Source organism: Microtus pennsylvanicus, chromosome 5 (assembly GCF_037038515.1).
Source record: "Microtus pennsylvanicus isolate mMicPen1 chromosome 5, mMicPen1.hap1, whole genome shotgun sequence".
NCBI classification, from domain to species: domain Eukaryota; kingdom Metazoa; phylum Chordata; class Mammalia; order Rodentia; family Cricetidae; genus Microtus; species Microtus pennsylvanicus.
Window position 1 is genome coordinate 19,788,438 of NC_134583.1, and position 13,033 is coordinate 19,801,470.

Sequence of the window (13,033 nt, forward strand, 5' to 3'; positions counted from 1 at the left end):
CTGAGAGAACCAAACCAAGACACCTCTGCTGCAGATACTTGTAGGGCAGTCTCTGCCTTCCAGGACCCAATGTAAGATGTCAAGTGTACACAATTGTTATAGAAAGCAGGAACTTATGCTTTGTGGTGTTGAAATGAAAGGGCTGGGACAGTCGATGTTGGCATTGGGCCAACTAGAGAAATCAAATATATACAGGTGGAATAAAAGACAAGTGTGTTTATGCAGGAAGAGATGAGAGAACAGGGTGAGAGAGGACCATAGCAAAGAACAAGGCATGTTCAGGAGATGGAGCACAGATGCACAGGAGAAACCTTGACATTCAGTGGAGTCAAGATTGCAGAGGGAGGCAGCAGGGAATAGGGGCAGGAGCACCGAACAGGCAAGACAATCTTTGTTCTTAAATACCTAAAACAGCACATCATGGTTTTAAAAGTCTTTATTCCCATCATACTGCAAATACTCTGTATCGCCATGGAAGTCGGGAGGATAGAGGAAGGGAGAAAGGAAGGGAGGGGGTGATTGAGGAAGAACAAACTCACTGACATCACACTTTCTCCACAATCCCTGCTTCTACTCATCTTTTCATCTAAATATTTTTGAAAGAATTATTGGCATCCTATTTCCCATGATCTCAACTCCAGTCAATTAGGTGTCCCGTTCCCCACAAAAATAACTCATCTATGACGTCAGGATCCAGTGCGGAGATCAGCATTCAGCCCCCCTTGTCCAGACCTGAGAGAGATCAGATACTGCTGGCTGTCCTCATTAGTGTCCTCACACTTCCCTGCTTTGCTGTCTTCCAGTGCCCAGCTATTATAACGCTCAACATCTCGTTCTGGGATCCTTCCCTGGCTTCACTCAGTTAGTGATCTAATTCAGTCACATGGTTTTAAATACTATCTACACCATCTGCCATCTAATTACAGGAAATGCAATTGTCCCCCGCCTGGGCTATTTCTCTAGGTTGCATTTGCAGCAAACGAACTTCAGTGGTGAAGTAACTTTGGGTCACTTAGCCTTGCAAACAAGAAGCCGGTCTGTTTCTCTTCCCTATGATGGAAGCTCCCAGCTCCCCTTCCGCACACCTTCACTGGGGTGAGAGCACTCCTCACAGCCTGAGGGGCACAGCAGTCCCCATAAGGTGGATAATCCTTATGGGGAACAGTGCCATGTCTCTGTAGTCTGGACTGTTAACTTGTGAGTAAAAGAGCAATACCAAACTCTAGCAGAGGTGATACCAAGAGCTTCTTCTAATGAGCAACTTAACGTCTCAGCATACGGTAAGACAAATACATTGCATACTGAAGCTTTATACTCACAAATATTCAATAACTTCCCACGGGAACAGATTGTCAGCCTCAGTCCATTTCCCATTTTTATCTTTAGCCAGTAACTTTTTAGAGTTAATCAGAATTTGAGGGATGAAAATCAACAAATAGAGAATATTCTCGAATCTTAAGGTCCCAGCAGTTTCACATTGCTCAAAGTGCACATGAATTATAGAACTTTGGGGATATTCCTAGAGCTTCTTCTGTTGAAAGACTTGCTTGACTTCTGACCAAGTCGCTGACCTGCTCTCTCCCCTAACACCTTTCCCTTCTGCTAGGGTAGGTGAGCTTGTCTCACTCATACATTTCACCTGAAGTGGTTCCCTAGGAAACAACTAGAACACATGCTTGGGATCCTGATGTTTCTGTGTGTGAAATCGAATCCTGCCAGTCCTTACACAAAGCCTGTGGATCAAATCAAACCAAACCTCTGGTCAGTTTCCAATGGTGGAAAGGAATTAACCCTTACACCAAAGGTGCTGTTAAAAAACAAGTATTAATTTTTTTGTCTTTATTCAATATAGTATGTAACACCCGATTTTGTGTCCGTGCACCACTGTACCGTATGCGAGTTGGGCAAGAGCCTGGAGATTGAAAGAACACACAAAGAGACCAGGGTCATTCGAAAGGAGATCAGCTGAATGCCCTTTTATTCAGATTTGGGGGAGTCCTTATCTACCTAAATGCTGCACAAGGATCTCTGCCCAGGCAGGTGGGAAATTACCATATTAACAATGGAGACAATGCCCTGCAGCTAATCACCAGGCGGGGCAGGGAGAACACAGAAACAAACAGGATGCTTAGTTAGCTGACCAGAAACTGTCCTCCAGATGCACCCCAGGAACAAGGGCAGACCAGGGCCCTACAATAGTAAAAGTGGTTGTTTCATTCTTGAAAAGTTTCTGCACCCTGATAAGCTTCTCTGCCGACGCAACAACTCAAATCAGACCAAATCAAACCAAATTAGAAGAAGCCCAGGTTTAATGGATACAATGATTCTGAATGATTTTCCAGCCCCGTCAGAGAGGAGATGGGAAAGGAAGACTGGAAAACCACACGTTTGTTTTCTGGGGGTCAGTTTAAATACCCTGTAGGGGTGGTCATGAGCATTTCTAGGGGAGTAGACATCATTTGGCAGGCTTTCTGGGATACAGCAGGTTTGGAGAGAGATAAGGAAGGTGATTTGGGGTGGAGCTTCCACCCAAACATTCCAGATTCTTTGAGTATATGGTTACCGGTTCAAGTCTGACTACTTCTTGCGTTCATGGGACAATGTGGGAAGTTGGGAGTTGGTGAGCTCATGCTCAGTAGGAGGTGTGGGTGGAGAGGCATCTAGTTAATGCCCATCCTGGAGACCTCAGGTGTTTTTTCCTTGAAAGAGCTGAGAAGTCAGGTTGCTGGGAGAAAAAAAAAAAAAAAGGTCGTTATCATTGGCGCCGTGAATGGGGCTAGGAACGGAAAGGGTGACAACGGCCAGGATGAAAGGACCAGAGATGTTCCCTGGTGGTACGGGAGAGGCAAGGGTGAAATGAGTAAGATACAAGAACAGATGTGCCCTTTAAAACCAGATTTCAGTTGCTGAGTAGGTGCCCAATTGAGCCTGGAGAGACAGTACCATTGGCGAAGTCCCAGGAGCTGGTGTAGGTGCTGGTCTTATCTGGAGAACCCTCTGTGGGTGGACTTGGTTGTGAGTCTGGCAGGAAGGGTGACTCGGTACTGGAACCTGCAGTTATCTGCAAAACAACTAGAACAGATTAACATCTTGGTGTCATAGCAAAAGACTGTGGCTTTAGATTAAAAGGCATGAACATTTTAAAAGACTATTAGAGGAAATTAAAAACTTTTGAACCTCTGAAGTTGCATCTGAAACCTGTTAATTTTAGATTATGAAGCCTGTAAAAGAGTTACACCCATCTGTACTTTTAGCAGGACACTTAACAAATAAACTAATGAGTTTCTAGTACCCTAAGTCATCAGATGCCATCAGACAGATCTGAGGGGGGAGAAGTAAATGAGCAGAAGGGAGACAGACAGTTTTTCCAGCTTCCCAGGAAATCCCAAGTCTCTCTGTGGTCTTTGGCAAACACAAGTCTCAGAAGCAGTATTTACCTTTAACTGCTAAGCCCGGGAGGCCTGACAGATTCTCCTGTAGGGGGTAGGGATTGGTTGACCTGTCTTGGCAGAATGGAACGACCGATTTGTCCAGTTCAGTCAGGGTCCAGGGAGCTGATGAGGTGAAAGACAATCTTGCTGTATGGCTGGATTTGCCACATCCAAAGCAAGCCTCCAGGTAGAAGTTCTCCTGCGGTCATCCATCTTCTTAGAGGAGCTACAGGACGCTACAAGCTGGCAGAGAAGATAGCTTTAAATTCTATATGGTAGTGGATACCTTTAAGGGAAGAGGCAAAATGTTAGCTCTTTCAAAACTTTACTAAAATTACAAACATAGGCGAGAACTGGAGCCCAGGGTCACATCACTTGATGAGCAGGTTCAGTCGTCAGCACAGCAAGGAAAAAGTCTCTGTTGGGTTAATGGTTTCTGCCTGTAATTTCAATTATCAGGGACTGCAGCAAAGGCTGTCCATGAATCTGAGGCTAGTTTGTGCTACAGCGTATCTCTGTAGCCTGGGCTACAGAGTAGGACCCTGTCTCAAATATCCAAAAAACAAAAGGGCTGAAATAGTGAGGATTGTCACCTTAGTGTTATTTATTTTGTATGTGTTTTTCTCTTGGCAAGTAAGAATTTCATTATATTTCTTGTAGATCAGCAGAGAGCCACAGAGACTATTTCAACTCATATTCTGGGAAACTGAGAGGCTCACAAGCCAGCCATCTACAGTTTGGTGATTAACTGGATGTCTAGACAGGCTCTCAGGAGCATAACATTATTAATTAAACAGCTGTTTGGTTAATCACAATAGCAAGAGTAATTCCTGTAATAAATATTTTATTAATATGGCTATCAATAAAGCAAAAGTAAAAGGAACTCTTTTAATTAATTCATTTGTAATAATATTGAGATTATGACCAGCAAATTCTGTCTGAAGGCCTGGAGAGTGAGCTAATGTTTCTAGCATGGTAAATCTTCATCTTATTGTTCCTAACTAATGGAACTGTATATTTCAATTTCCTGGCCAAAATTCCTTTTATGTCATCTATCAAGGCTGTATTAAGGTCCATTAGTGAACAACTGGGTCTGACAAACACTCTGCTGGTCCATATTATTCCTTTCTTTTAGGACTGTGCATTCCCACATTTCCTTGGCAAGAACACTGTTTTGCTAGATAAGGAGTGTACTGTCACTATGATTAAATATCTGGCAATGTTTTCTGTCAGTCAAAAGATATAATATTTGAAAAAAAAAATACATTTGACCAGCACATAGACAATACATATTTTCATGAAATACAGCTAACCTAATACTTTTTCAGAATCCATAGCCTTAAACCATCGGGGAGAAATACAAGTTACATTGAATGTAATCTGAAAATATTAGCCCAAAGCTTGCTATTTTTCCTTCACAGACGTCCATGTATAATGAACTTCCATGTTTCTCCTGACTTGTTTACTGCCATAGGCTATCCATCCATCCCCAAAGTGTTTATTCAATTTCAGTTTTACTTACTTGGATGAGGAAATAACGGCAATAAACCTCACATCTAATCTTTAATGTTAACCATCTGGTCAACATATATATTTTTGTGATGCTAGAAGAAGGTTTGAACTAGAACCATATAAAAGTTTCCGGCAAAAAGTAAAATTTTATTTTACGGTATAAAAGTCCCTTGGAGGACACTTACATTTGTATCTTTAAGTACATAAATGTACATCAAAATGATTTACCAATGAGCCACTTAATACTTTCCAGACCTGTTCTAGCAGCTGGAAGGAAAACCAGAGTGTCAAGATTGCTCTGTTGCTCTGTCAGGGAGCAGGGGGTGAGGTGGGGGGGGGGGGGTGCGCAAGGCAAAGTGGTCTCCTGTTGAGTCTCCAGGCTCAATTCCATCAAATTAACTCCACATATCGATATGTGAGAGCAGTGTTTCAGCAAGCCTGTTTGCTCCTAAGGGGCCTTCTCATCAATCCTCTGGCCTTTCTTCCAGTAAATGCCCACAGACCAACCAGGAAATGCTGATGGACTTACCAATAAATGTTGATGGATCCAGCTGTGCCAAATGGAACGCACAATATTAGAAAACACCAAAATATATATTCTCTGTCAAAAAGACTAGCAACATGTGAATGTATAATTAAATAAATACTTAGACGTCCTGCTCAAAAGGCACCCAAAAGGAAGAAAATAATAATTCACCTTAACTTAAGTCAACAATTGGGTGTAAATAAAGGTGCCACCCATTGTCTTTAAGGAGTGCAGAACAATAAAAATTCATACTCATAATATGACTATGATAAAAGTCTCACTTAGTCTGGCCTCAGAGTGCCCCTAATGCCCTCATCCAAACATGCCCCCACAGCATTGCCTGTCACTTATCTAGATGAGAAATGGTGATTGTGTGAGAATTAACTAGCCTTAGTTTGATATGAAAATTAAACTACGAAATTATCATATAATATAGCAACCTCTGTAACAATATTCAAAATAGTTGTCTAACTTTCTGTCTGTGTGTCATTAAACAACACAACTGGTTCAGGTGGGTTTCTACCCCAGCAGGGTCAAGGGCCATCCTTTTCTACACTGCTGAAGCAGACCCAGGGTGTCAGTCATCTTAACAACCATAGAAGAAACCTGCAGCTTGTTTAGCTACAGCTTGGTCGAGCCCTTATGGTTCCAAAGAAATCTAATCCATTAATGTTTATGTTACTGAACACAGGTTGCCTGAACCCATTAAACTATTGTTCAGGCAAAAATCCCCCTCATCGATGTTAGCTGCCAAAGCAGTTGTCTTAGTTATTATCCTGTTGCTATGAACGGCCATCATGACTAAGGCAACACGTAGAAAGCATTTAAGTAGGGGCTTGCTTACAGTTTCTTAGAATCCATTCATTACTGTCATAGCAAGAAGCATGGCAGCATACAAGCAGGTGTGACCCTGGAGCTGAGAGCTTTATGTATTAGTCTACAAGCAGCAGTGAAGAGAGAGAGAGATGAGAGTGAGGAGGGAGAGAGGGAGAGAGAGAGAGAGAGAGAGAGAGAGAGAGAGAGAGAGAGAGAGAGAGAGAGGAGAGAGAGAGATGCTGTGACTGCTATAGACTCTTTGAAACCCCCAAAGTCCATCCCTGATGACTCACTTCCTCCAACAGGACCACACCTCCTAATCCTTCTAATCCTTTCAAGTAATCCCACTTCCTGGTGTCTAAGCATTCAAACATATAAACCTATAAGGCCATTCTTAATCACACTACCACACAGGCCAAACAGATACCCAAAGTCAGAACCCAGAATTCCCGTATCTGAAGGATGCACCAATAACATTTGCAGCATGAGGAAAACATGCTATATCATTTTTCTTATTTGCTTTTATCTTTAACCTAAGAAAAGTTAACTTCTAACTTGTGGTTTCCCAGTGGTAGCCTCACCAGATCCACACATCAGGTAAAATATGGCACTGAGATTCCAGCAATACCCCGGAGTATGTGGAGAGGGACATAGCAGGAGACACCGTGTGGCCAGATTACCTGTGGCAGCCATGTAACCTGAGGTTAACTGGAATTCATGCAGGGTTCAACACATTTACAAATTACATTCTAAGTTCAACAATTTCAAGTGTTATCAATGCTTCTTCCGCAAAAATCTGTGGCTTTAAGGTAAAACTGGTTACATATACATCTGTGAATTATGTATCTTGTTAAATAAGAGTGAACATGCATCATTCTCTTGGTATGTGTGTGGTCTCTGTCAGGCACAATTCAAAATAAAAGCCATGCTACCTCAAAATGAAAGATAGTCCTCCACAATTTGAAGTTCTCAGTAAAACCACTTGAAGTGGGTGATGTTTAAAGCAATTAGGTTCTGATCTTAGGACACATATTTTAGTAAAGTTGGAAAGACATAAAGCCAGATGTGAAGATGGGCTTCACTTGTAATTGCTTTATCTCAGTATTACACAATGGAGTTTACTGAGAGGAATTGATGAAGGCACAACTTCTCTGTTCAAACCATCCAATACCATGATTCCAGCTCAAAGCAGACCTCAGAAAATTACTCTCTCATACCATGTCTTAGAGCTGAAGTTCTATGGGAAGCCTGCCCATGGCTTAAAACACAAGTTCACAGATGTAGAATAAATATCCTGAGAGGGTTTCTACGTCCCAATCTGTAGGATAAAGCCTGTGATGAAATAACTACTAAACACAAAGGGAAATAATTTGTGTTTATGGATGAAAGTAGGTGTGATGATCAGGTGGGCTTAACAATGTGGAGATTGTCCAACAGTGTCCACGTGGGCTCAACGCAATGACCCACACCAGGAAAAGTACGACAAGGAAGCAGAGTAGGAAAGACAAAAATGATAGCAACACAAGAAAAAATGTGCCCTGGTGTTGCTGACATTGAAGAGAGGTAGTGACACCAGCCAAGGAATACAGAAGGCTTATGGAAGCTGTAACAGTAAAGGAACCGATTTTTGTAAGACCTTCTAGTCGGACTACAGCCCTGCTGATGTGTGATAGTAGCTCAATGAAGCCTATTCCAGGCTCAACAAAGAAAACAACTTTTCATTATTTATATCAGTTTGTTACACCTGCAACATAAAACAAGTATAAGAGAGTACCTGGTTTAAGCATAAGTATATATTTGGGTAGACAGTGTGTACTTCTCAAGCAGAGAGACCAACAAGAGCTAGGCACCTACCTGTCCATTGGCAGATGCCTCTCAGCCTATAATTTAGCAGGAAAACTGTTCCAACGTTGTGAAGCCACCTTTACTTTCTTTAATAAAAAAAAGTCCAATGCATTTACCAATTATTTTAGACCATAAAACAGCATGAAAATAGTTAAGAATGGGGTATGGAAAAGTTACCCAATGGTTAAGAGCACTTACTGCTTTACAAAGGACCCAGGTTCAGTTCCCAGTATCTACATGGTAGCTCACAACCATCTATACCTCCAGTTACAGGGGACTCAGTCAGTGCCCTCTTCGAGCTCATACAGGGATCTGCACACATATGGTACACATGTACACATACACTCATGTAGACACACACATATATGCATGAATAAAAGATAAATCTTAAAAAGACGAATTACTAACAATGTAAATTCCTAAATAGGCCAAGAAACTTCATATACTTTACACAACTATGACTGATAAAAACTCAAAGTGTATCACATGAAGTAAAGCTGTTACAAGAGAAGGTGTTTTATTTTATGAATTTGCATTTTTTAGGAACAAAGCCTCTATTTCCAATGACATGGTGAGGCAAGTACTGTCAGTTACTACTAAGGTAGAATAAGAGATTTTATTGTTTTTTCACTGACTCACAATAATTATACATTTTTATTGTATTGACTATTCCAAAACATCAGGAGGCATGATTTTGAATGAAATGAAGCAAACACGCTAAAAAACAGGTCAACAGTTGTAAAAATAACAACAACAAAAAGTGTTGCTTTACTGTTATATTCTACCTTAGGAATCAAAATATAGAAGTAGGAATAAATACATAGAAAACATTAATAATATTCCAATATGAATTATAATGAAATGACAATGATAGAATAGTGTACATTGTAATATTCAAATGGTGCGTATTTGTGTAGGCATGAGTGACTCAGTCTTGACATGGTCATGGAACTGGGACTGGGACTTGGAGACTGTGCAAGAGCATGAGGGGACTCCAGACCCTGTTGTAGTGGTGATCATAGGTCACTCCATTTTTCTGCATGGAGCTGATTTCCATACAGAAACACAGCACAAATCAGCTGGAGCTGGTAGAAGCCGATTAAAAGGCAGCTGTGTCCATTCTACTGCCACTTCAGGCACATCCAAAGACATTATCTTATTTCACCTTTTGGATTATATTTCAAGTTGAATTTACAATTTCTTTGGGTTCCTTTGCAGATATTAAATTATCTCAACCAGGTTCATGAAAACCCCAAGCTCCTCAACTTGAGCCCCATCTCACTACCCAGGTATTCAGTAAGAGGGGACCATAGAGCTAACTGTCTAAGCCTCAACTCCTCCTCACTTGTTAATTCTGGAGATGAAGTATTAGTGATGGAAGACATAGGGAGTAAGGGTTAGACACGACTGGCTCACAGGTGAGCTGGCAGAGGACACTCCCTAGATACGACAGTTTCCACAGGCTGCTGTTTTCCCCACAGAGTGATCTTGTGGGTGTCTCAACCTCAGGCTGCTTCCCCGTTAGGATTTCTCTGTATCATCCTTGTGTCTCTGCATCATCCTTGTGTCTCTGCATCATCCTTGTGTCTCTGTATCATCCTTGTGTCTCTGCATCACCACTTGCTGGCTGACAGCTTAATACGCATACTCCCCTTCCAAACCCAGAGTTCCAGCATTCTTTATTTGAGCGCCTTCCCCAGTAGGAAGCCGCGCTGTAGGCACTCACAGGCCAGGCTCCCTACCTTCCCACTGAGCCTCTCAGGACTCCTGGATCTTTATCTCTCTTGTCTGTGGTAGGGTTATACACCTGTGTTAGCAATCGTTGTGGACACATGTATATCCCATAGGTACTCTTTGCAGTACGAAGCCTTTGACCCTGGGGCTCTCAGAATGTTTCTGTTTCAGTGTTATTTTATAATGAGGATAGGAGGAGGAAAAAAAATGCTTTGACCGCACAGAAAAGGGCAAAATGGCTGATTACAAGAGCTAAGGAGGCTGCTATTTTTAACCCTATTGAAGAACCCGAGTAATTTTAGCTTAGCTGAGATTAATTGACAGTTTTGACCTCGGAGAACTGTTATGTCCCTGACTGTGTAGACCAGAAATCATCATTCAGGGAAATGCAGGAAAAAACAGGAGAAGCTGCAAGGCTGCTCTGTGCTATGCTTGTTATTTGAGACACTTATTAAAATATACATTTTCTCTCCTTCTGCCGTATTTCACCACTAACTAATCGTCAGTAAGTTAATGTATCTTATTATGATGTAATTAACAAAACAATTTAGTACTCAATAGAATTTACTTTCTCACAGCGTTTTAAATTATTAAGTAGATGATTGCTGTTTATGTGCAACATGTTTCAAGTCCTTTTCTGCCTGTTAAACGTTAAAACGGTTATAGGAATAATGAACACAGTACAAATGGCTCTATAAATATGAAAAAAGTAAAATATAATATGTATGAAATAATTTATGATGGTGCATATGTCCTAAATCAGAGTCTAAGTGAGGTACCCAGAAATTGTTTTTACTTCTCATTTATTTCTACTTTTTAGAAAGCTATTTAGGTTACTGAACAATGAAAAAGGGTTAAATAGCAGCTATTGTTTAGATGTATAATTTTTATCCTATTACACATTCATAGAAGTTATTGATATATTGGTATAGACTCTAAAAGCATTCACTTTTCTTTCAGCTGGTTGGTTTTGTGTATGCCTGTTATGTGATCAGCCTTTCCATGGAGGAGGAAGACACCTGTAAGTACTGTAATCCCTCCCTGAGGTTCCCTCTGGGTACGATGCTGATCCCTAAAGGCCATCCCAAGGCTAGGAAATCTTCCATATTTCAAATCTAAAATGATTGCACTCGGCAGAGTGATGTTAAAACAGAGGCAACAGAGTCAGCCTCACACAAGCTAGGAGCAGTAAACAGGGACCCCCCCCACACACTCTGAGCTGCTCAGGAGCGTGAGGGAGCCTCAGAAGCCTGGAGGGTACAGTCAGTCACATCAGAATGCGGCCCCCCATTGAGCTAAGCAATGCTTTTCTAGTCATCACCACTTGGGAGTGTGCTACTGGTCAAGTTTTGAAATTTGACCAACAATGATAGTAATAAAATGCCTTGTAAGATTCACATGTATGTGAATCATATAAATTTGTGAAACAACAAAATCACAGCCGTTCATGCGAAATTTTAAAAAAAAAAATCAAGAGTTACTTAAAGTGACTCACAGAATGCTCAGAAAATAAGCCATGGTTTAGCATCAAATACAAGGGGTATCATGACTCGAGGTTCTGTTTTAGAGGCACAGGTCAATAAAAGCCATTTATTGAGCACCTGCAAATGTAGAGAGTGCTTTCCACACGGCTCTGGGGAGTGCTCATGAAAGACAATAGCAATGTTAACCAGTTTTCAAGGTTGGATCACTGTAGAAAATCACATCTACCCATGTCCACTGTTATCCAAATTGCTTAAAATGGAGCATTTAACAAAATGAGGATGCACTGCTCACTTTTACAGTGGCCTCTCAAGAACCAATTCCAAGGTGAATGGTCCCACCAACAAATGCAGGAGTAATGCCTGAACCAAAATCCATGACAGTGTGATCTCCTTTCCGCCAACTCAACAAATTACTAGCCTTTGAGGTTAAAGGTGTCAGGTGGTGAAAGCAGGCAAACATTAGCAGCATGGTTTAGGCCCACCTGGGGGATATTTTGCTTTTAATGTTAAAAGGGGAAGAATTCCTAGCACCCTGTCTCACTTGGAGGGGAACTTAGGGGACGATGGCTTCAGGAGTTCATTGGTTCTGCACATTGACAAAGCTAGGTACAGAAGAGGAGCACAGACCCATGCACCCTCCTCCACCCCCCGCACACACACACACAAGTCCGCAGAGCCAGGAACAATTGGTTGAACATGAATAACACCTGCACTGAGCTTTCAAAGAAGCTAAGATTCGGGTAAAATAAATACTTGAATTGCCATAATGAATTTCTTTTGTGGAGGAGTTTACAGTTCTTTAGTGTTTATATCGAGCTATATATTTTTCTCCATTCCCCTTTTATTCCCCCTCCCCCTTCTGCCCTCTCCCATGGTCCCCACATTCCAAATTTACTCAGGACATCTCATCTTTTTCTACTTTGGTTTACAGTCATTGATGTTACATCCATAATTGTTGGCTTTGCTGCTTTGGCTCTGTACAGGATGGTAGGAGCACATTACTGAGCAAAACCTCTCAACTCAACTCTTGGTTGAGATGTAACAGAGAAAGGAAGGGGTTTTGGGGGTGTCCCATATTCCCATCTGCTAACATGGCTGCACTAAGCCCTTCTTTTGAAAGTTTCAATTACATCCTATATTAGTTATTTTCTCTACTCCTGTGACCAAAAACCTGACAAGAAGCAGCCCACAAGAGGAATTGACTTTGGCTTTTGATTTGAGAAGATACAGTCCATCATAGTGGAGAAGACATGGGTACAGGAGTGACTCACAGCTGTGACAGAAGTGTGGCATGCTAGTGATCAGAAAGCAGAGAGCTTGGGTAGTAAGTTGGGACGCACTTTTTTTTCTTTGTAATTATTTTTTGTTATTTTTATTGAGCTATATACTTTTCTCCACTCTTCTCCCTTCCTCCACCCTCCCCTTCTGCCTTCTCCTATGATCCCCATGCTCCCAATTTACTTGGGGGATCTTGTCTTTTTCTATTTCTCATGCAGATTATATCCATGTATGTCTCTCTTAGGGTCCTCTTTGTTGTCTGAATGGTTTTCTGAGATTGTAAATTGTAGGCTGATTTTTCTTTGCTTTATGTCTAAAAGTCACTTATGAGTGAGCACATATTATGTTTGCCTTTCTGGGTCTAGGTTACCTCACTCAATATGTTTTCTAGATCCATCCATTTGCCC

At 41.4% G+C, this 13,033-nt stretch overlaps 1 protein-coding gene across 1 annotated transcript in view; it reads left to right on the forward strand.

Annotated features, from left to right (window-relative positions):
• Positions 1 to 13,033, forward strand: part of Nkain3 (sodium/potassium transporting ATPase interacting 3) — a 622,827-nt gene that overhangs the window by 567,889 nt on the left and 41,905 nt on the right. The window contains exon 5 of the mRNA XM_075974635.1: positions 10,825 to 10,885. Coding sequence (XP_075830750.1) covers positions 10,825 to 10,885 — 61 coding nt within the window. The remainder of the gene's footprint in view (positions 1 to 10,824; positions 10,886 to 13,033) is intronic.